This window comes from Lissotriton vulgaris, chromosome 5, assembly GCF_964263255.1.
Source record: "Lissotriton vulgaris chromosome 5, aLisVul1.2, whole genome shotgun sequence".
Lineage (NCBI taxonomy): Eukaryota > Metazoa > Chordata > Amphibia > Caudata > Salamandridae > Lissotriton > Lissotriton vulgaris.
In genome coordinates this window covers 8,077,274-8,100,971 of record NC_141693.1, presented here as the reverse complement: position 1 = coordinate 8,100,971, position 23,698 = coordinate 8,077,274, and the positions used below count along the sequence as shown (strand labels likewise).

General features: G+C 52.3%; 1 protein-coding gene across 1 annotated transcript in view; it reads right to left on the bottom strand.

The window, feature by feature from the left end:
- Positions 1 to 23,698, bottom strand: part of COL11A2 (collagen type XI alpha 2 chain) — a 375,761-nt gene that overhangs the window by 20,068 nt on the left and 331,995 nt on the right. The window contains exons 56-58 of the mRNA XM_086920653.1: positions 20,906 to 21,013; positions 18,247 to 18,300; positions 15,599 to 15,652 (exon numbers count right to left, since the gene is read on the bottom strand). Coding sequence (XP_086776779.1) covers positions 15,599 to 15,652; positions 18,247 to 18,300; positions 20,906 to 21,013 — 216 coding nt within the window. The remainder of the gene's footprint in view (positions 1 to 15,598; positions 15,653 to 18,246; positions 18,301 to 20,905; positions 21,014 to 23,698) is intronic.

Genomic DNA, 23,698 nt, shown 5'->3' with positions numbered 1-23,698 from the left:
CAGCGGCCAGTTACTTAAGTGCCCCTTTTATCTGCGTCAACTACGCCCCCGCCATGCACAGTGCTGTCATCAATGATGCCATCAGTGATATCAAACGACATGTCACGGGAGAGGTAGTGTGTGAGGTCATGGTCTATTACCACACCATACTGTACCAGCCCCGCGCATAGCTTGTGCCGACCCCCTCGTGTAGCCAGCTCCTCGCGGCGCGCGGTGTCGGCTGAGTGCAGCGCCTGCCTGCGGCCCAACCTCCTGCGGGCAGCACCCCCATGATTCAGCAGCGCCCCGACACCCGGCTTTTTCCTTTTTTTACGATTCAATGGATCTGCGGTTCCCCCCAAAACTTACAAAGAGGCTGTGCTGGGCTTCGCTGAGTATCCGCGGTTCCATGGAATCACGGGAAATAAAATCATTTTAATTCGACCGCAGTGGACCATCCCTCCAAAAGGCCCCGGATATCAGAGTACACTTACCCTGTCCCAGGTTTTTTTTATTTTTTTTTTATTTCTTAGGACACGTAAACCTCCACGAAGGTACTGCAGCGTGGAATATACATAAAGCTTGAACATTCATTTCTCAAAAACTACTGAACGGATTTACACCTAATCACAAAAAAGTGCACACTGCACGCACAGATGTCTTCCAAATTTGGTGTAATTCCATTCAGCCTTGTTTTCTGAATCACGCGTTTTGAACCCAGTTCAAGAAAGCGCTGCGACGCCACACTAGTAGCTGAAGGCGCTATACATAAGTGGTTAACATAGCAGCGAGTGACAGGTCGCACTCCTGACGTGGGAGCGTTCACTTTTACACAAGCGAAGAGTTTTACTGAACTTTTTCCACCTGCACTGCGGGCCCTCTCTTCTCCAGAGCTGCCTCTCCTTAGCCGGGCCGGCTCTGGAGAAACGCTTCACGGGCCCGGCCCCCCTCACACAGCGCTCCTTTCATCAGGGCGTCTAGACACCGCACCCTCACACCCGCTGCCGGTCTATTCCTGACCACATTAAACGAGTTCATGCGGTGCTGCTCACTGGCTGTCGGTGCAAGAAGTGGAAACCGCCTGCCAGGGCCCCTTCCTGCCACACCCGCGCCCGGGGGCACCCCGCAGCCAAGGAGCGTGCCTCGAAGCGCGGGCACCATGCCCGCAGCGCTGTGCGCCACTCACAGCCAACGCGCCACGAAGCACCAACTCGGAGAAAGAGCTCTTTCATATTTTCGTGAATCTCCCGAACTCGAGAGCGCTGGCGACCACGTAATATTCTTTTTTATTTCGTTGAAATTGGAACCCAGGACGTGGGCATGGGCCCCGTGGCTGACGCGTCAGGGGTGCTGCTCAAGGGCCACATCGCCGAGGCCTCTAGGGCGGGGGAGGAGCTGGGAAGGGGGCAGCAGGGACTCGTGTACGGACCGGGGGCCCCTCTCTCCAGAAGCAACGGGTGGACAGCAGGGACGCCCACCTGCCCAGGGCCAAGGCAGACGGCCTGCAGCTTTACAGGGCCCGCGGGACACTTCTGAGGAAGCCATCCGTACATGCGCAGACGGGAAGAGACCACCGCATCTCCAGCTCTCACTTCTACCCGCACCTCTGAGTGCACCCTTCGGAGCACTTCCGGCCTCCTCTGGAGGCTAGGAAACATCTGGACGCCTCCAGGCGCGGTCCAAGCAGGAGGCACGTCTTGCGTGACCTACACGTCCTCTGTATCGAGGGGATGTCCGCATCATCACAAGCTCCAGGTGAGGTCGAAGCCTGAGACGCAACTTTCAAGGCCTACGCCTGCTTGTCCATCAAGGTGATGTCCACACGTATCTTCACAACCTCCAGGTGATGTCAAAGCCTGAGACACGCCTTCCATAACCTACACCTTCTTGTCCACCGAGGCGATGTCCCCATCATCACAAGCTCCAGGCGACGTTGAAGCCGGAGACGCCTTATGGGACCTACAGCATTTTCTCCATCGAGGTGATGACCTATCATCGCAACCTCCATGCGAGGTCGAAGCCTGAGACACGTTTTATGTGACCTACAGTGTCTTGTCCATTGAGGCGATGACCTATCATTGCAGCCTCCTGGCAAGGCCAAAGCCTGAGACGTGTCTTAGATGGCCTACACCTTCCTGTCCGTCGAGGTGATTACCACATTATCGCTACCTCCAGGCGAGGCCGCAGTCTGAGACGCGTCTTACGAGACCTACAGCTTGTCCATCAAGGTTATTTTTGCAGTATCACAACCCCCAGGCAAGGCTGAAGTCTGAGACGCATCTTACCTGAGCTACACTTCATGTCCATCGAGGTGATTTCTGCATCATCGCAAACTCCAGGCGAGGCCGCAGTCTGAGACGCGTCTTACATGGTCTACACCTTCCTGTCCATCAAGGTGATTCCCGCATCATCACGAACTCCAGGCGAGGCCGAAACCTGAGACGCGTCTTGCATGACATACACCTTCCTGCCATCTGAGGTGATGACCATACCATTGCAACCTCCAGCTGAGGCTGAAGCCTGAGACGCGTCTTAAATGACATATACCTTTTTTGTCCATCAAGGTGATGTCCATATCATCGCAACCTCCAGACAAGGTTGAAGCAGGAGACACATTTTAGATGACTTACACCTTCCTGTCCATCGAGGTGATGTCTGAATCATCTCAACCTTCAGGCGAGACCGAAACTTGAATGCATCTTACGTGACCTACAGCGTTTTGTGTCTCGAGGTGATGTTCGTATTATTGAAATCTTCAGACAATGTCAAAGCTGGAGACACATCTTAGATGACCTACACCTTCTTGTCCATCAAGGTGATGTCTGAATCATCGCAACCTCCAAGTGAGGCTGAAGCCTGAGACGCGTCTTACGTGACCTACACCCTCTTGTCCATTGAGATGCTGTTTGCATCACCGCAACCTCCAGACGAGGCCAAAGCTTGAGCTGCATCTTTTGTGTCCGACACCTTCTTGTCTATTGAGGTGAAGACCATATCATTGCAACCGCCAGGCGAAGTTGAAGCCTGGGGAAGGTCTTACATGGCCTACACTGCCTTGTCTATTGAAGTGATGACTGCATCATCTCAAACTCCAGGCGAGGCTGAAGCATAAGCTGCACCTTACGTGACCTACGCCTTGTCCATTGAGGTGATGTCTGCACGCATCATCGCGACCTCCAGCGGAGGCTGAAGCCTGAGACGCCTCGTTACGTGACATACACCTTCTTGTACAACAAGGTGATATCCACAAGTTCGCTCTTTGGAACCTGCCATTGGCTAGAGCATCAATGATGTCAGAACATGAATTAGGACTTGACAAGACAGTCCTCAAAGTGAACAACAACTATCTAACCAACAGGGCATGATCGGCCTTATCGCGAGTGACCCTCTGGATTTACTGTTACTGGGCGTCTCAGAAACTTTCTAGTATTCACCCAGAGACTTCTCCTGCATGTAGCTAGTGAAATCTATGGTGGTCTACCACTGCACAGCAGTGTTCCTGCCAACCCATCATTCTGATGGGTTGTTAGAATTGGGGGTCTCTGGTTGGCGCAGGTATGTACTTGCGACAAGCAGGGACCCTCTCTTCTACGTCAGGGCAAAGGATTACTCCCAGAAATAACCCCTGCTTACCCTCTAGGTAGTGTGGCGCAAGGTCGCGGTGTCCTCCTCCCGGGGGTGGAGCGAGCGGCGGCTCGGCTCTGAGGTTGGCGTTGCGGCGCGGGCCGGGCCACAGGGACAGAGCGCCTTGGGGTTTCCTCACAGAGGTGGCACACGCAGTGGGCGGCGATCCGCAGAGCACGCCACAGGCAATCCAGGCGGCGTTCTTGCACCACACGCCGCAGCTGTTTCTCGGACAGCGGCCGGCGGGTTCAGGGGCACAAGACACAAAGGGGTGCAAGCAGGCACCGGGCACAACCTTTCTTCACGTTGCGAGCTGCGGCTCGGGGCCAGTCACGGTGCTCGGATCAGCTGGGCTGGTCTTTGCGGTGCTTCTGGGCCTGGCAGGCGGCAGTCACGGTGTTCAGAGGGATGGCAACACCCAGAGCTTGCTGAAGAGAGCGATGGTTACAGCGCGCTCCGCTTTTCCTGGATAAGCGTGCAGGGGGAAAGCAGCGTTTCACAGCGGTTCCTCTGTCAGGGGGTAGCGCCCACTGTTCCTGGGGCGCTGGTCAGGGGGCAAGTTCCACAGCAAGCCCTTGGAGATCTTTTAGCAGAGTTTGGCACAAAGTTCAATAAAAGCAAAAGTCTCTTGTAGTCTTTTCTCTCCTCTCCTTCTGCAGCAAGGCACCAGACACAGGCCAGAGACAGCACTCCTACTTGTAGTCTTCTTCCAGGTCCTTCTCTTCGGGCAGAGTTTCTTCTGTAGCACAAACAGGATCTAATTTACAAGGAGCAGGGCTCCTACTTTTATACCCAGTTTCTTTTGTTCTCCCAGGCCAGGGGGGCCTCTGCATAACTCCTTTCAGTCTCTGAGTACTTGATGGGTGTACTCTGGGTGTTGCTTTCAGTGTGAGGGCAGGCACATCAGACGCTCCACAGGAGGTGGAGCCAGCATTGTGTGGCCAGGGGCAGCCAGGAGTACCTTGATGATGGTGCTTCGCCCTTCCTGGGCCAGGGGCAGGCTGAGTCATCAGTCGCTCCCCGGGGGGCGGAGCCAGCATTGTGGTGGCAGAGCACAGCCTGATTAGAAGTCCAGGGCCACTCCTACCTCCCACTAAGGTGTAATCCTTGCATTCACCACCTGTCATCCCCCAGCCCTGTCACTCACACATCCCAGACAGTCAGATACACATACCAGCAGAGGCGGGCTGAAATGGTTAGGCAAGCAAATGCTAACTTTCTAAAAGTAGCATTTGCAAACACAGGATATTAAAATAAACTTTACTAAAAGAAGTATTTTATTATTCTGAGTTCAGGCATACTAAACATTATTTTCTACTATGTTCCCTGAGCCTGCTGGGATTATAGAGTGTAATAATTCCAGCAGCCCATCCTGGCCTAAAGGGAGCAGGTAGCCTTACAATAGTGAAAAACGAATTTGGCAGTAATTCACTATTAGGACATGCCACACACATCAGAGCATGTCCTACCTTACACTTACAATGCACCCTGCCCTAGGGCCTACCATAGGGGTGACTAATATGAAGTTAAGGGAAGGTTGAGGGGCTGGCAAGTGTGTGCACTTGCCCAGCCAGCATGACAGTACCAGACTGCATGCAGGTTCTGCAATGGCAGACCCTAGAACATTTTAAGGCTGCTTCTGTGGGTGGCGCAACCAGCGTTGCAGGCCCACTAGCAGTATTGGCATTTACAAGCCCTGGCACTCCTGGTGCACTTTACTGAGGACTGACAGTAAATCCAATGAACCAATCAGGTATACCAATCACAGTTACACTTTACCTAGGGAGAGCATATGCACTTTAGCACTGGTCAGCAGTGGTAAAGTGCCCAGAGTCCTAAACCAACAAAAACAGGTCAGAGGAAATATAGGAGGAAAAAGGCAAAAAGTTTAGGGATGACCCAGCAGGAAGGGCCAAGTCCAACATGGGTCCAGTAGCTCCTGGCATCCTCGGACCAGTCGTGGGCCAGTGTGTTCTTGTTGCTCTTACAGGTCAGAGAAGGCTTACATTCATCCTGGTTTTCAGGGCTCATTGGCTGCCTGGAACAACAAATTCAAGGCCTCTATCAGGTGAGTGTGTCAGGCCTGGTTCTGGTCTGGAAGTAAAAGCAAAGTCTGTGACCTGCCAGGTGAGTGCCTGGGATGGGGAGCCCAACACCTGAGCAGTGAGTATGCAAGGGTGGGGCCTGGAAAGAGAGACAACACCTGTGCGACGAGTGTGCCAGGCTAATGCCAGGAAGCAGGAGCACGACACCTGTACAATGACAGTGCCAGGATAATTCCTGCAAGGGATGAGTGTGCCAGGCTAATGCCTGGGAGGGAGACCGCGACACCTGTGCAATAAGTGAGCACAACCAACACCTGGGGGGGAACGAAACACAACACCTGTGCGATGAGAGAGCAGAGCCAATGCCTAGGGGGGGAATGAAGCAAAACACCTGTGAGATGAGAGAGCACAGCCAATGCCTAGGGGGGGAATGAAGCACAACACCTGTGCGATGAGAGAGCACAGCCAATGCCTAGGGGGGGAATGAAGCTCAACACCTGTGAGATGAGTGAGCACAGCCGACGCCTAGACGGGGAGCGAAACACAACACCTGTGCGATGAGTGAGCACAGCCAACACCTGTGGGGAGTGAAGCACAACACCTGTGAGATGAGTGTGCACAGCCAATGACTCGAGGGGGGAATGAAGCACAACACCTGTGCGATGAGAGAGCACAGCCAATGCCTAGGGGGGGAATGATATTTACAACAAGGGGTGGTGAGGGACAGAGTCTCTGAATTAAGCAGAAAGCTCTCACCCAGTCAAGAGATCAGGGCTAGATCCAACACCGTTTTTTAGCTCACTGCACCATCCCAGTTTCAGAACCTGGCTGTATGCAAATTAGTCTGTTCCTGTCCCAGTGCATGATGGGAACAGGGCAAACCAAACTACAAAAGCCAATTCTTACACTGGGAAGGAAACAAGCTCCCGGGGACCGGTTTCTGGCATTACAGCCGTCTTCGGCCCGGTTTGCTTGAATCCTGATGGTGCAATGAGCAAGGGTCTCACATCTGAGAATACCCTTCCACGCTTAGGGTGGACAAAAATATTTACAACAAGGGGTGGTGAGGGACAGAGTCTCTGAATTAAGCAGAAAGCTCTCACCCAGTCAAGAGATCAGGGCTAGATCCAACACCGTTTTTTAGCTCACTGCACCATCCCAGTTTCAGAACCTGGCTGTATGCAAATTAGTCTGTTCCTGTCCCAGTGCATGATGGGAACAGGGCAAACCAAACTACAAAAGCCAATTCTTACACTGGGAAGGAAACAAGCTCCCGGGGACCGGTTTCTGGCATTACAGCCGTCTTCGGCCCGGTTTGCTTGAATCCTGATGGTGCAATGAGCAAGGGTCTCACATCTGAGAATACCCTTCCACGCTTAGGGTGGACAAAAATATTTACAACAAGGGGTGGTGAGGGACAGAGTCTCTGAATTAAGCAGAAAGCTCTCACCCAGTCAAGAGATCAGGGCTAGATCCAACACCGTTTTTTAGCTCACTGCACCATCCCAGTTTCAGAACCTGGCTGTATGCAAATTAGTCTGTTCCTGTCCCAGTGCATGATGGGAACAGGGCAAACCAAACTACAAAAGCCAATTCTTACACTGGGAAGGAAACAAGCTCCCGGGGACCGGTTTCTGGCATTACAGCCGTCTTCGGCCCGGTTTGCTTGAATCCTGATGGTGCAATGAGCAAGGGTCTCACATCTGAGAATACCCTTCCACGCTTAGGGTGGACAAAAATATTTACAACAAGGGGTGGTGAGGGACAGAGTCTCTGAATTAAGCAGAAAGCTCTCACCCAGTCAAGAGATCAGGGCTAGATCCAACACCGTTTTTTAGCTCACTGCATCATCCCAGTTTCAGAACCTGGCTGTATGCAAATTAGTCTGTTCCTGTCCCAGTGCATGATGGGAACAGGGCAAACCAAACTACAAAAGCCAATTCTTACACTGGGAAGGAAACAAGCTCCCGGGGACCGGTTTCTGGCATTACAGCCGTCTTCGGCCCGGTTTGCTTGAATCCTGATGGTGCAATGAGCAAGGGTCTCACATCTGAGAATACCCTTCCACGCTTAGGGTGGACAAAAATATTTACAACAAGGGGTGGTGAGGGACAGAGTCTCTGAATTAAGCAGAAAGCTCTCACCCAGTCAAGAGATCAGGGCTAGATCCAACACCGTTTTTTAGCTCACTGCACCATCCCAGTTTCAGAACCTGGCTGTATGCAAATTAGTCTGTTCCTGTCCCAGTGCATGATGGGAACAGGGCAAACCAAACTACAAAAGCCAATTCTTACACTGGGAAGGAAACAAGCTCCCGGGGACCGGTTTCTGGCATTACAGCCGTCTTCGGCCCGGTTTGCTTGAATCCTGATGGTGCAATGAGCAAGGGTCTCACATCTGAGAATACCCTTCCACGCTTAGGTGGACAAAAATATTTACAACAAGGGGTGGTGAGGGACAGAGTCTCTGAATTAAGCAGAAAGCTCTCACCCAGTCAAGAGATCAGGGCTAGATCCAACACCGTTTTTTAGCTCACTGCACCATCCCAGTTTCAGAACCTGGCTGTATGCAAATTAGTCTGTTCCTGTCCCAGTGCATGATGGGAACAGGGCAAACCAAACTACAAAAGCCAATTCTTACACTGGGAAGGAAACAAGCTCCCAGGGACCGGTTTCTGGCATTACAGCCGTCTTCGGCCCGGTTTGCTTGAATCCTGATGGTGCAATGAGCAAGGGTCTCACATCTGAGAATACCCTTCCACGCTTAGGGTGGACAAAAATATTTACAACAAGGGGTGGTGAGGGACAGAGTCTCTGAATTAAGCAAAAAGCTCTCACCCAGTCAAGAGATCAGGGCTAGATCCAACACCGTTTTTTAGCTCACTGCACCATCCCAGTTTCAGAACCTGGCTGTATGCAAATTAGTCTGTTCCTGTCCCAGTGCATGATGGGAACAGGGCAAACCAAACTACAAAAGCCAATTCTTACACTGGGAAGGAAACAAGCTCCCGGGGACCGGTTTCTGGCATTACAGCCGTCTTCGGCCCGGTTTGCTTGAATCCTGATGGTGCAATGAGCAAGGGTCTCACATCTGAGAATACCCTTCCACGCTTAGGGTGGACAAAAATATTTACAACAAGGGGTGGTGAGGGACAGAGTCTCTGAATTAAGCAGAAAGCTCTCACCCAGTCAAGCGATCAGGGCTAGATCCAACACCGTTTTTTAGCTCACTGCACCATCCCAGTTTCAGAACCTGGCTGTATGCAAATTAGTCTGTTCCTGTCCCAGTGCATGATGGGAACAGGGCAAACCAAACTACAAAAGCCAATTCTTACACTGGGAAGGAAACAAGCTCCCGGGGACCGGTTTCTGGCATTACAGCCGTCTTCGGCCCGGTTTGCTTGAATCCTGATGGTGCAATGAGCAAGGGTCTCACATCTGAGAATACCCTTCCACGCTTAGGGTGGACAAAAATATTTACAACAAGGGGTGGTGAGGGACAGAGTCTCTGAATTAAGCAGAAAGCTCTCACCCAGTCAAGAGATCAGGGCTAGATCCAACACCGTTTTTTAGCTCACTGCACCATCCCAGTTTCAGAACCTGGCTGTATGCAAATTAGTCTGTTCCTGTCCCAGTGCATGATGGGAACAGGGCAAACCAAACTACAAAAGCCAGGGAATGAAGCTCAACACCTGTGAGATGAGTGAGCACAGCCAACGCCTAGACGGGGAGCGAAACACAACATCTGTGCGATGAGTGTGCTCAGCCAACATCTGGGGGGGCGAAGCACAACACCTGTGCGATGAGTGAGCACAGCCAACACCTGGGGGGAGTGAAGCACAACACCTGTGAGATGAGTGTGCACAGCCAATGACTCGAGGGGGGAGTGAAGCACAACACCTGTGCGATGAGGGTGCACAGCCAACGACTAGAGGAGAGCGGAGCACAACACTTGTGCGATGAGTGAGCTCAGCCAACGACTAGACGGGGGAGCGAAACACAACACCCGTGCGATGAGTTTGCACAGCCAACGCCTAGAAGAGGTAGCGAAGCACAACACCTGTGCGATGAGTGAGCACAGCCAACGACTAGAGGGGAGTGGAGCACAACACCTGTGCGATAAGTGAGCTCAGCCAACGCCTAGACGGGGGAGCGAAACACAACACCTGTGCAATGAGAGAGCACAGCCAACGCCTAGAGGGGGGAGTGAAGCACAACACCTGTGAGATAAGAGAGCACAGCCAATGCCTAGGGGGGGAATGAGGCACAACACCTGTGAGATGAGTGAGCACAGCCAACGCCTAGACGGGGAGTGAAACACAACACCTGTGCGATGAGTGAGCACAGCCAACACCTGGGGGGAGCGAAGCACAACACCTGTGAGATGAGTGTGCACAGCCAATGACTCGAGGGGGGAGTGAAGCACAACACCTGTGCGATGAGGGTGCACAGCCAACGACTAGAGGAGAGCGGAGCACAACACCTGTGCGATGAGTGAGCTCAGCCAACGACTAGACGGGGGAGCGAAACACAACACCTGTGCGATGAGTTTGCACAGCCAACGCCTAGAAGAGGTAGCGAAGCACAACACCTGTGCGATGAGTGAGCACACCAACGACTAGAGGGGAGTGGAGCACAACACCTGTGCGATAAGTGAGCTCAGCCAACGCCTAGACGGGGGAGCGAAACACAACACCTGTGCAATGAGAGAGCACAGCCAACGCCTAGAGGGGGAGTGAAGCACAACACCTGTGAGATGAGAGAGCACAGCCAATGCCTAGGGGGGGAATGAGGCACAACACCTGTGAGATGAGTGAGCACAGCCAACGCCTAGACGGGGAGCGAAACACAACACCTGTGCGATGAGTGAGCACAGCCAACACCTGGGGGGAGCGAAGCACAACACCTGTGAGATGAGTGTGCACAGCCAATGACTCGAGGGGGGAGTGAAGCACAACACCTGTGCGATGAGGGTGCACAGCCAACGACTAGAGGAGAGCGGAGCACAACACCTGTGCGATGAGTGAGCTCAGCCAACACCTAGACGGGGGAGCGAAACATAACACCCGTGCGATGAGTTTGCACAGCCAACGCCTAGAAGAGGTAGCGAAGCACAACACCTGTGCGATGAGTGAACACAGCCAAAGACTAGAGGGGAGCGGAGCACAACACCTGTGCGATAAGTGAGCTCAGCCAACGCCTAGACGGGGGAGCGAAACACAACACCTGTGCAATGAGAGAGCACAGCCAACGCCTAGAAGAGGTAGCGAAGCACAACATCTGTGCGATGAGTGTGCTCAGCCAACATCTGGGGGGGCGAAGCACAACACCTGTGCGATGAGTGAGCACAGCCAACACCTGGGGGGAGTGAAGCACAACACCTGTGAGATGAGTGTGCACAGCCAATGACTCGAGGGGGGAGTGAAGCACAACACCTGTGCGATGAGGGTGCACAGCCAACGACTAGAGGAGAGCGGAGCACAACACTTGTGCGATGAGTGAGCTCAGCCAACGACTAGACGGGGGAGCGAAACACAACACCCGTGCGATGAGTTTGCACAGCCAACGCCTAGAAGAGGTAGCGAAGCACAACACCTGTGCGATGAGTGAGCACAGCCAACGACTAGAGGGGAGTGGAGCACAACACCTGTGCGATAAGTGAGCTCAGCCAACGCCTAGACGGGGGAGCGAAACACAACACCTGTGCAATGAGAGAGCACAGCCAACGCCTAGAGGGGGGAGTGAAGCACAACACCTGTGAGATAAGAGAGCACAGCCAATGCCTAGGGGGGGAATGAGGCACAACACCTGTGAGATGAGTGAGCACAGCCAACGCCTAGACGGGGAGTGAAACACAACACCTGTGCGATGAGTGAGCACAGCCAACACCTGGGGGGAGCGAAGCACAACACCTGTGAGATGAGTGTGCGCAGCCAATGACTCGAGGGGGGAGTGAAGCACAACACCTGTGCGATGAGGGTGCACAGCCAACGACTAGAGGAGAGCGGAGCACAACACCTGTGCGATGAGTGAGCTCAGCCAACACCTAGACGGGGGAGCGAAACACAACACCCGTGCGATGAGTTTGCACAGCCAACGCCTAGAAGAGGTAGCGAAGCACAACACCTGTGCGATGAGTGAACACAGCCAAAGACTAGAGGGGAGCGGAGCACAACACCTGTGCGATAAGTGAGCTCAGCCAACGCCTAGACGGGGGAGCGAAACACAACACCTGTGCAATGAGAGAGCACAGCCAACGCCTAGAAGAGGTAGCGAAGCACAACATCTGTGCGATGAGTGTGCTCAGCCAACATCTGGGGGGGCGAAGCACAACACCTGTGCGATGAGTGGGGAGTGAAGCACAACACATGTGCGATGAGTGAGCACAGCCAACGACTAGAGAGGGAAGCAAAGCACAACACCTATGCGATGAGTGAGCTCAGCCAAAGCCTAGACGGGGGAGCGAAACACAACACCTGTGCGATGAGAGAGCACAGCCAACGCCTAAAGGGGGGAGTGAAGCACAACACCTGTTCGATGAGAGAGCACAGCCAATGCCTAGGGGGGGAATGAGGCACAACACCTGTGAGATGAGTGAGCACAGCCAACGCCTAGACGGGGAGCGAAACACAACACCTGTGCGATGAGTGAGCACAGCCAACACCTGGGGGGAGCGAAGCACAACACCTGTGAGATGAGTGTGCACAGCCAATGACTCGAGGGGGGAGTGAAGCACAACACCTGTGCGATGAGGGTGCACAGCCAACGACTAGAGGAGAGCGGAGCACAACACCTGTGCGATGAGTGAGCTCAGCCAACACCTAGACGGGGGAGCGAAACACAACACCGTGCGATGAGTTTGCAAAGCCAACGCCTAGAAGAGGTAGCGAAGCACAACACCTGTGCGATGAGTGAACACAGCCAAAGACTAGAGGGGAGCGGAGCACAACACCTGTGCGATAAGTGAGCTCAGCCAACCCCTAGACGGGGGAGCGAAACACAACACCTGTGCAATGAGAGAGCACAGCCAACGCCTAGAAGAGGTAGCGAAGCACCACATCTGTGCGATGAGTGTGCTCAGCCAACATCTGGGGGGGCGAAGCACAACACCTGTGCGATGAGTGAGCACAGCCAACACCTGGGGGGAGTGAAGCACAACACCTGTGAGATGAGTGTGCACAGCCAATGACTCGAGGGGGGAGTGAAGCACAACACCTGTGCGATGAGGGTGCACAGCCAACGACTAGAGGAGAGCGGAGCACAACACTTGTGCGATGAGTGAGCTCAGCCAACGACTAGACGGGGGAGCGAAACACAACACCCGTGCGATGAGTTTGCACAGCCAACGCCTAGAAGAGGTAGCGAAGCACAACACCTGTGCGATGAGTGAGCACAGCCAACGACTAGAGGGGAGTGGAGCACAACACCTGTGCGATAAGTGAGCTCAGCCAACGCCTAGACGGGGGAGCGAAACACAACACCTGTGCAATGAGAGAGCACAGCCAACGCCTAGAGGGGGGAGTGAAGCACAACACCTGTGAGATAAGAGAGCACAGCCAATGCCTAGGGGGGGAATGAGGCACAACACCTGGGAGATGAGTGAGCACAGCCAACGCCTAGACGGGGAGTGAAACACAACACCTGTGCGATGAGTGAGCACAGCCAACACCTGGGGGGAGCGAAGCACAACACCTGTGAGATGAGTGTGCACAGCCAATGACTCGAGGGGGGAGTGAAGCACAACACCTGTGCGATGAGGGTGCACAGCCAACGACTAGAGGAGAGCGGAGCACAACACCTGTGCGATGAGTGAGCTCAGCCAACACCTAGACGGGGGAGCGAAACACAACACCCGTGCGATGAGTTTGCACAGCCAACGCCTAGAAGAGGTAGCGAAGCACAACACCTGTGCGATGAGTGAACACAGCCAAAGACTAGAGGGGAGCGGAGCACAACACCTGTGCGATAAGTGAGCTCAGCCAACGCCTAGACGGGGGAGCGAAACACAACACCTGTGCAATGAGAGAGCACAGCCAACGCCTAGAAGAGGTAGCGAAGCACAACATCTGTGCGATGAGTGTGCTCAGCCAACATCTGGGGGGGCGAAGCACAACACCTGTGCGATGAGTGGGGAGTGAAGCACAACACATGTGCGATGAGTGAGCACAGCCAACGACTAGAGAGGGAAGCAAAGCACAACACCTATGCGATGAGTGAGCTCAGCCAAAGCCTAGACGGGGGAGCGAAACACAACACCTGTGCGATGAGAGAGCACAGCCAACGCCTAAAGGGGGGAGTGAAGCACAACACCTGTTCGATGAGGGTGAACAGCCAAAGCCTAGAGGGGGAGCAAAGCACAACACCTGTGCGATGAGTGAGCACAGTCAACACCTGGGTGGGGGTGGGACGAAGCACAACACCTGTGAGATGAGTGCGTACAGCCAACGACTAGAGAGGGAGCGAAGCACAACACCTGTGCGATGAGTGAGCACAGTGAACGCTTCGGGGGGGGGGCGAAGCACAACACCTGTGCGATGAGTGAGCTCAGCCAACGCCTAGAAGAGGGAGCGAAGCACAACACCTGCGCGATGAGTGAGCACAGCCAACGAGTAGAGGGGAGCGGAGCACAACACCTGTGCGATGAGTGAGCTCAGCCAACACCTGGAGAAATGTGGCTCAATGATTAGAGCGGCAGACCCTGATGCAGAGGTCTAGCCCGGGACCAGGGTTCAATTCCCCATCTCGGCGGGTCTTGGGCTCAAAATTTCATGGACCTTATTATTCTCACCTCGGTGCCTATTCCAATCATGGAGTCCCACTCTGCAACTCTGGGCAATAGCTTGCTTAATCTCCACAACGGCCCCCACAACGCTAAGAATGCCTGGCCTCCACCTTGGGGGTGCCCAGGAGTGGACGCCTCACAGGGAAAGCCAGGATGGGTTCCACAGCGGTATTCGTACAAGCGCCTTGAGACCCTTGTGGGTGAGTAGTGCGCTATACAAGTATCAATTTACATTTACAATTTACATTTACACCTAGACGGGGGAGCGAAACACAACACCTGTACAATGAGTGAGCACAGTTAACACCAGGTGGGGGGCGAAGCACAACACTTGTGCGATGAGTGAGCACAGCCAACGACTAGAGGGGGGAGCGAAGCACAACACTTGTGCGATGAGTGAGCACAGCCAACAACTAGAGGGGGGTGCGAAGTACAACACCTGTGCGATGAGTGAGAACAGCCAACGACTAGAGGGGGGAGTGAAGCACAACACTTGTGCGATGAGTGAGCACAGCCAACAACTAGAGGGGGGAGTGAAGCAGGACACCTGTGCGATGAGTGAGCACAGCCAACGACTAGAGGGGGGAGTGAAGCACAACACTTGTGCGATGAGTGAGCACAGCCAACAACTAGAGGGGGGAGTGAAGCACAACACCTGTGCGATGAGTGTGCACAGCCAACACCTAGAGGGGGGAGTGAAGCAGGACACCTGTGCGATGAGTGAGCACAGCCAACGACTAGAGGGGGGAGTGAAGCACAACACCTGTGCGATGAGTTTGCACAGCCAACGCCTAGAGGGGGAGCAAAGCACAACACCTGTGCGATGAGTGAGCACAGCCAACGACTAGAGAGGGCAAGCAAAGCAGGACACCTGTGCGATGAGTGTGCCCGGCATGTGTGGCCAACCCAAATGCTGGCATCGTCCCCTGGGCCCCCCAGGCATGGCGATACAGATATATGGGAAGGTATTCAGAATGTTATCTTCCTGAGGAGGCCTGGCCAATCTCTGCTTCTGGGGACTAACAAGTCATACATGGAGAAACCTAAGCCGTGGGGGGTCCGTGTTCAGTGGCAGTGTGCAGGACCGAGCTATGGTGTGCAGCGTTCTGTGTCCCCATCCCGGGGCACGCAATATCAACCCCCTTCACCCCAGATGGAACTGCTCTTACCTTCTCTCCCTTTGGACCAGAATCTCCCTTCAATCCAGGAAGGCCGGAGGGACCCTGTACAAAAGAAGCAGAGGGTTAGTGGGCACCTGGGCACAAGCAGGAGCTGTTGGAGGGTAACCCTTGGTCTGAGGGGTGACAGCTACAGAGAGAAAAGAGACACACATCAGGGTAGCACCGAGACACACAGGGGAGCAGAATCAGACAACAGCATTTCAGGTAGCAGACGCTGAGACACACCTGAGGGGCAGTGTCAGACACCAGGAGAGCTGAGGATAGACAAGGAAACAGACCCAAAGCAACAACAGACACCAGAGGCTCTGAGCACAGATGATAAAACACACCCAAGGAAACAACAGACACCAGAAGCTCTGTGAACAGAAGCGGAAACACACCTGAGGGGCAGTGTCAGACACCAGGAGAGCTGAGGATACCTAAACACACCCAAGGCAACAACAGACACCAGATGCTCTGTGCACAGAAGCTAAAACACACCTGAGGGGCAGTGTCAGACACCAGGAGAACTGAGGATACCAAAACACACCCAAGGCAACAACAGACACCAGAAGCTCTGAGCACAGATGCTAAAACACACCCAAGGCAACAACAGACTAGGCCTGGGTGGTTTGCAATATGCTGTGGCGTTTTTTCCCTGCAAACTGTAAGTTTGCGATCGCGAACAGTAAGTTCGCGAGCGCGAGTTGCTGCTCTGGTAGAATTTCTACCCAGGAATACCAGCACAAACTGCAGTTCGCAATACACTCCACCACTCGCGGAACATCGCGGAGTTCCGTGTAGCAAAACTATGCGAACTACACCCAGGCCTACGAACAGACACCAGACTATCTGAGCAGAGATGCTAAAACACACCCAAGGTATCAACAGACACCAGAGGCTCTGTGCACAGAAGCTGAAACACACGGGGCAGTGTCAGACACCAGGAGATCTGAGGATAGATATCAAAACACACTCAAGGCAACAACAGACACCAGAGGCTCTGAGTACAGATGCTGAAACACACCCAAGGCAACAACAGACACCAGAGGCTCTGAGTACAGATGCTGAAACACACCCAAGGCAACAACAGACACCAGAGGTTCTGAGCTCAGATGCCGAAACACACCCAAGGCAACAACAGACACCAGAATCTCTGATGACACGTGCTGAAACACACCCAAGGCAACAACAGACACCAGAAGCACTGATCACAGATATTGAAACACACCCAAGGTAACAACAGACACCAGAAGCTCTGAGGATAGAGGCTAAAACACACCCAAGGCATCAACAGACACCAGAAGCTCTGATGACACAAACTGAAACACACCCAAGGCAACAACAGACACCAGAAGCACTGAGCACAGATACTGAAACATACCTAAGGCAACAACAGACACCAGAGGCTCTGAGAACACATGCTGAAACACACCCAAGGCAACAACAGACACCAGAAGCTCTGAGAACACATGCTGAAACACACCCAAGGCAACAACAGACACCAGAAGCTCTTAGAACACATGCTGAAACACACCCAAGGCAACAACAGACACCAGAGGTTCTGAGCTCAGATACTGAAACACACCCAAGGCAACAACAGACACCAGAAGCTCTGAGGACAGAGGCTAAAACACACCCAAGGCATCAACAGACACCAGAAGCTCTGATGACACGTGCTGAAACACACCCAAGGCAACAACAGACACCAGAAGCACTGAGCACAGACACTGAAACATACCTAAGGCAACAACAGACACCAGAAGCTCTGAGGACAGAGGCTAAAACACACCCAAGGCATCAACAGACACCAGAAGCTCTGATGACACGTGCTGAAACACACCCAAGGCAACAACAGACACCAGAAGCACTGAGCACAGACACTGAAACATACCTAAGGCAACAACAGACACCAGAGGCTCTGAGAACACATGCTGAAACACACCCAAGGCAACAACAGACACCGGAAGCTCTGAGAACACATGCTGAAACTCACCTGAGAGGCAGCGTCAGACACCAGAAGCTCTTAGAACACATGCTGAAACACACCCAAAGCAACAACAGACACCATAAGCTCTGAGAACACATGCTGAAACTCACCTGAGAGGCAGCGTCAGACACCAGAAGCTCTTAGAACACATGCTGAAACACACCCAAGGCAACAACAGACACCAGAAGCTCTGAGAACACATGCTGAAACACACCCAAGGCAACAACAGACACCAGAAGCTCTGAGAACACATGCTGAAAATTACCTGAGAGGCGGCGTCAGACACCAGAAGCTCTTAGAACACATGCTGAAACACACCCAAGGCAACAACAGACACCAGACGCTCTGAGAACACATGCTGAAACACACCCAAGGCAACAACAGACACCAGAAGCTCTGAGAACACATGCTGAAACACACCTAAGAGGCAGCGTCAGACACCAGAAGCTCTGAGAACACATGCTGAAACACACCCAAGGCAACAGCAGACACAATATGCTCTCAGGATAGACGCTGAAACACAGCTTAGGGTATCGTCAGACACAAGGACATCTGAGGGCAGATGACGAAACACACCCAAGACAACAACAGACACCAGAAGCTCTGAGCACATCAGACACTATTCAGACTTCTTGGGGCAGTGTTCTTCTAGTGAGTGGGCACTTACCACTGGACCAGGTGGTCCTGCCTGACCGGTTGCACCAGGCTGTCCTTGCTGTCCCTGCACATAGGAAGAGAAAGAAAGAAACGTGTAAGATGACAAATGTCTGTGAATATATGCTCAGCACTGTCACCTCATCAAGCTAGTCTGAGGGTAGGCTCCGGGGGTGAGGCCCTCGCTGCCCCTGATCGGACAGCGAGGGCTGCCCACTGCTGTACAGAAGGCATAAATAAACACCTCTGAAGACCAACAAACGAGCCCCTCACCTGCATTACTCCCACTTTCTCAGCTAGAGATGCAACCAGCCAGCGAGTTTGGGAATTTCCATTTTCACCCCTGTCATATTCCACCATCTCCCATCCTGCCTCCCAGGGACCATCCTACCTACCACTCGCCCACTCTCACTCCTACTCTGGTTCACAATCTTTTAAACTCCACTGCACCAAAGCTCTTCTTCTTTGAAGGCGGGCCGACCAATGCTTCCGAAATCGATTCCAATACCACCCCACTTCCATCAGCCCCAACCTATGCTCCACCACCTCCTCTGTGAAGTGGCCTAGCCTACTTTCAAAGTAGTATCAAAGGGGGTTCCGCCTCCAATTCCACCCAGGCTCCCACCTTCTACAGAACATTCTGAAAATACTGCACCACTTCCTATAAAGTGTAATACCTTCTGTAAAGATAAACCTTCTCCCACTTTCTACAGCCTACCACTCTGCTAAGGATGCTCCACTTCCGGGGACAGACCTACCCACTTCTTCTTAAGTGCACTGCACCAGGACACCACCTTCTCTAAGGATGAACTAACTCCCACCTCGCACTGCACCATTGCACCAACTTCACTCAGGATGAACTAACTCCCACCTCGCACTGCACCAGTGCACCACCTTCACTCACGATGAACTAACCCCCACCTCGCAGTGCACCACCTTCACTCAGGATGAACTATCCCCACCTCGCAGTGCACCACCTTCACTCAGGATGAACTAACCCCCACCTCGCAGTGCACCACCTTCACTCAGGATGAACTAACCCCCACCTCGCAGTGCACCACCTTCACTCAGGATGAACTAACCCCCACCTCGCAGTGCACCACCTTCACTCAGGATGAACTAACCCCCACCTCGCAGTGCACCACCTTCTTCTTCACCTGCTTCCAACCACTGACATATAAAGTCCAATGCCAGCCGTGCTGCTTCTTGACCAAATACCCCCCCCCCCCCACCCCCTTCCCAGCCTTCTGAAGTCCATCCCCGCTAACGTGCTGCTGACTGCCCCAGGGAAGATCCATTATTTATCTTCTCAAGTCATTAGTACCAATGCCCCACCTCAACCTCTTCCAAAGAATGACTAATCCTCACCTTAAGATGTTTCTAGTATGAATCTGTTGTCCCGAGTCTTTGACCCTCAATGTTTCTCAGGAAGCTTTAGCTTACCTCCTGGTCACGGGTTCAAATCCTGGCATGTCTCCTCAGCCTATCATCCTTCTGAGGTACCATGGGGTTTGGTGACCATACACATCTGTTATTGAGCACCAAGATGCCCCGTAGAGTGAGCATGTGCTTTAGAAATGAAAGTTATGCTGCTATGTTAGGTTATGTCTTGGTTGTGCTTCGTTATACAGCCTAAACCCTCTTTTTAATTCTAACCCCATTCTGCTCTTACCTAACGAGTGAGTCAGAGACTGAGAGGCCTCATGTAGTGCTTGCTCTGAATCACATCGCTTCAATGAGTCAATCCAAGCCAACTGCGCACGAGATGGTGGAATCAAAAGGACAATGGGAGACAGGTAATGAACAACAGAATCGTCAGATGCCAATGGACCTCAGGGTGGTGTTTAGTGGAAGGATGGGTGGTCCTTAGACCTGAGCTATGAATACCCAACCACCAACCAGATCCCTTAGATCTGAGCATTGGTAAATGCTATCACCAGAAAGATGGTTTCCAAACAGTGAGAGTTTGTTTGTGCAAGACGCATTGTTCTGGGTTGTGGCCCGACTCACTCAAGTGTTTATACCCACATGCCAAGGGTCTGCCCCACACAGGGCCATCTCCCCACCCAACCACAATACTAACCAACCGTGAACCTCACGTCAAACAAATCAGTCCATGGCGGGTCTCAAAGACTATGCCTATGTTTCGCTACAAACACAGGTCTGAGCCACCGGATTAAAACCCTAATTAACTATTTTTTGCCATGTTTCCCATTATGTAGACATCATATAGGCCATCACAGCTGAAAGGTCCAGTACACCTTGTGATATGTGGCTTCAGACATCAAAGGTGCATCCCAGCCTCATTTACTGAGCTGAATACTCCCCACTTCTTGGTCTTTACGCTCTTCTCAATACGGATGTATGATGTTAGCACGCACACTTTTACCACGCATACCATTACCACGCATTTTTTACAAAGCGATACCTTTACAACGCATAGTGCTTTGGGTGCTGGATAGTGAATAGTTTAATTTACTATTCCAACACCAGTCCCCGTGGACACTAGGGAAGGTTATTGGATAGTAAATTAACCTATTCACTAGCCATTCCCTAAGTCAGATCGCCTCAAAGCGCTATGCGTTGTAATGGTATGCATTGAAACAGATGCGTGGTAATGGTAGTGCGTGCTAAAAGATGCGTGCTAAAGGTTGTATACCCTCAAAACTCACCACAGGACCGGGGATGCCTCGTAGACCTTCCGTTCCTTGCTTTCCGGGAGGACCCTGAGGACCAACGGGGCCGGTCTTACCAGGACCACCTGCGGCACCAGACTCGCCCTGTGAACACAGAAGGGAAAAACACATTAGCTGAAATTTGGTGATGTGGTAGTGTTTCTGTAGTCACTGGGTGCAGGTTGATGGGATACAAAGGGACAGCCCCTCTTCAGGTTAAAGTCATGAGCTGTTGAGTTATGTTCTTTCATATCCTGTCAATAAAACAAGTAAAGATGGCTCCTCAGGGGTAGGAGGAGAGTAACAGAGGGATGGACTTTGTGGTATAATATGAGTCACATTAGAGATGGAAGCCTTACTGGTCCAATATGAGCTCATTGTGAATCTACATGTTTACAAAGCAGACCTGTGATATGACTGGCATTTATCTACTGTTGCTGCAGAAATATGTATGTTACTCATGTTAATCCACAGCCGCTAAAATTTCCAAGGACAGCAGATGAGGGCCCATAATCCGGCACCGAACCCTAGTGAAAAGGCTGAAATCGGCAAGCTCCTCCCTAGAGATGTTTATCAGTAGAGATACTAGCAATATCCGGACACACAATGAGTAAGAGAATAACCTGAGGCCACCGATGAAGCAGAAACCAGTATCTCTCGCCATGAACCATTAGGCCTCCTTTGACATCAATTGGCAGTGGTGATGGAATACACAGATACTTCCACCAGAATGCCAGATACATCCAATGTTTAATCAGGTTCACTCTGTGTTTAATCGTTGCTTCCCAGTCAGCGCCTTGTCTCTCAAGCACAATCACTCAATGAAAGGCCCCATAAAAAACTGAGTATGCGGGAACCAGACCAAGTGCGATAATTAGGGACCGATATGGGTTACAGTTTGGTCCCTGTTCAGAGTCAACTTGTGATAAACATCAAGGCAAATCTAAGCATGACTCATAGTGAACCTCAACCTCAACATGAGTGTCCAATGGGACATGAACATTACACTGGGCTAGGTCAACACAAGAAGAACTTCCACATGGGAGGCTAGCATAAACACCGGATGAAACTCACAATAGGAGTCAAAGATCGATTCAATATCAAAATTGACTCAGGACACAGAGGTCAACATAAAAGCTAGCTCAACGTGGCCGTACAGTCTAACTCAACAAGACACTGCATGAGGGACCATAATAACCTGCACGCCACATAAGAGAACAGTGGTAAGTGTTACCTGTCTGCTGCTGAGAGGTCTGGCTCTTGACACTGGTAGGTGTTACCTGTCTGCTGCTGAGAGATCTGGCTTCTGACACTGATAGGTTTTACCTGCCTGCTGCTGAGAATTCTGGTTCCTGACCTGTCTGCTGCTGAGAGATCTGGTTCCTGACACTGGAAGGTGTTACCTGTCTGCTGCTGAGAGATCTGGTTCCTGACACTGGTAGGTGTTCCCTGTCTGCTGGTGAGAGATCTGGTTCCTGACAATGGTAGGTGTTACCTGTCTGCTGCTGAGAGATCTGGCTCCTGACACTGGCAGGTGTCACCTGTCTGCCGCTGAGAGATCTGGCTTCTGACACTGGTAGGTGTTACCTGTCTGCTGGTGAGAGATGTGGTTCCTGACACTGGCAGGTGTTACCTGTCTGCTGCTGACAGGTCTGGTTCCTGACATTAGTTGGTGTTACCTGTCTGCTGCTGAGAGGTCTGGTTCCTGACATTAGTAGGTGTTGCCTGTCTGCTGCTGAGAGGTCTGGTTCCTGACATTAGTAGGTGTTACCTGTCTGCTGCTGAGAGGTCTGGCTCCTGACACTGGCAGGTGTTACCTGTCTGCTGCTGAGAGGCCTGGCTCTTTTCACTGGTATGTGTTACCTGTCTGCTGCTGAGAGATCTGGCTCTTGACACAGGTAGGTGTTACCTGTCTGCTGCTGAGAGATCTGGCTCTTGTCACTGGTATGTGTTACCTGTCTGTTGCTGAGAGATCTAACTCTTGTCACAGGTATGTTTTACCTGTCTGCTGCTGATAGACCTGGTTCCTGACATTAGTAGGTGTTACCTGTCTGCTGCTGAGAGATCTGGTTCCTGACATTAGTAGGTGTTGCCTGTCGGCTGCTAAGAGGTCTGGTTCCTGACATTAGTAGGTGTTACCTGTCTGCTGCTGAGAGGTCTGGTTCCTGACATTAGTAGGTGTTACCTGTCTGCTGCTGAGAGATCTGGCTCCTGACATTAGTCGGTGTTACCTGTCTGCTGCTGATAGGTCTGGTTCCTGACATTAGTAGGTGTTACCTGTCTGCTGCTGAGAGGTCTGGCTCCTGACACTGGCAGGTGTTGCCTGTCGGCTGCTAAGAGGTCTGGTTCCTGACATTAGTAGGTGTTACCTGTCTGCTGCTGAGAGGTCTGGTTCTGACATTAGTAGGTGTTACCTGTCTGCTGCTGAGAGGTCTGGTTCTGACATTAGTAGGTGTTACCTGTCTGCTTCTGAGAGGTCTGGTTCCTGACATTAGTAGGTGTTACCTGTCTACTGCTGAGAGGTCTGTTCCTGACATTAGTAGGTGTTACCTGTCTGCTGCTGAGAGGTCTGGTTCCTGACATTAGTAGGTGTTACCTGTCTACTGCTGAGAGGTCTGGTTCCTGACATTAGTAGGTGTTACCTGTCTGCTGCTGAGAGGTCTGGTTCCTGACATTAGTAGGTGTTACCTGTCTGCTGCTGAGAGGTCTGGTTCTGACATTAGTAGGTGTTACCTGTCTGCTGCTGAGAGGTCTGGTTCTGACATTAGTAGGTGTTACCTGTCTGCTGCT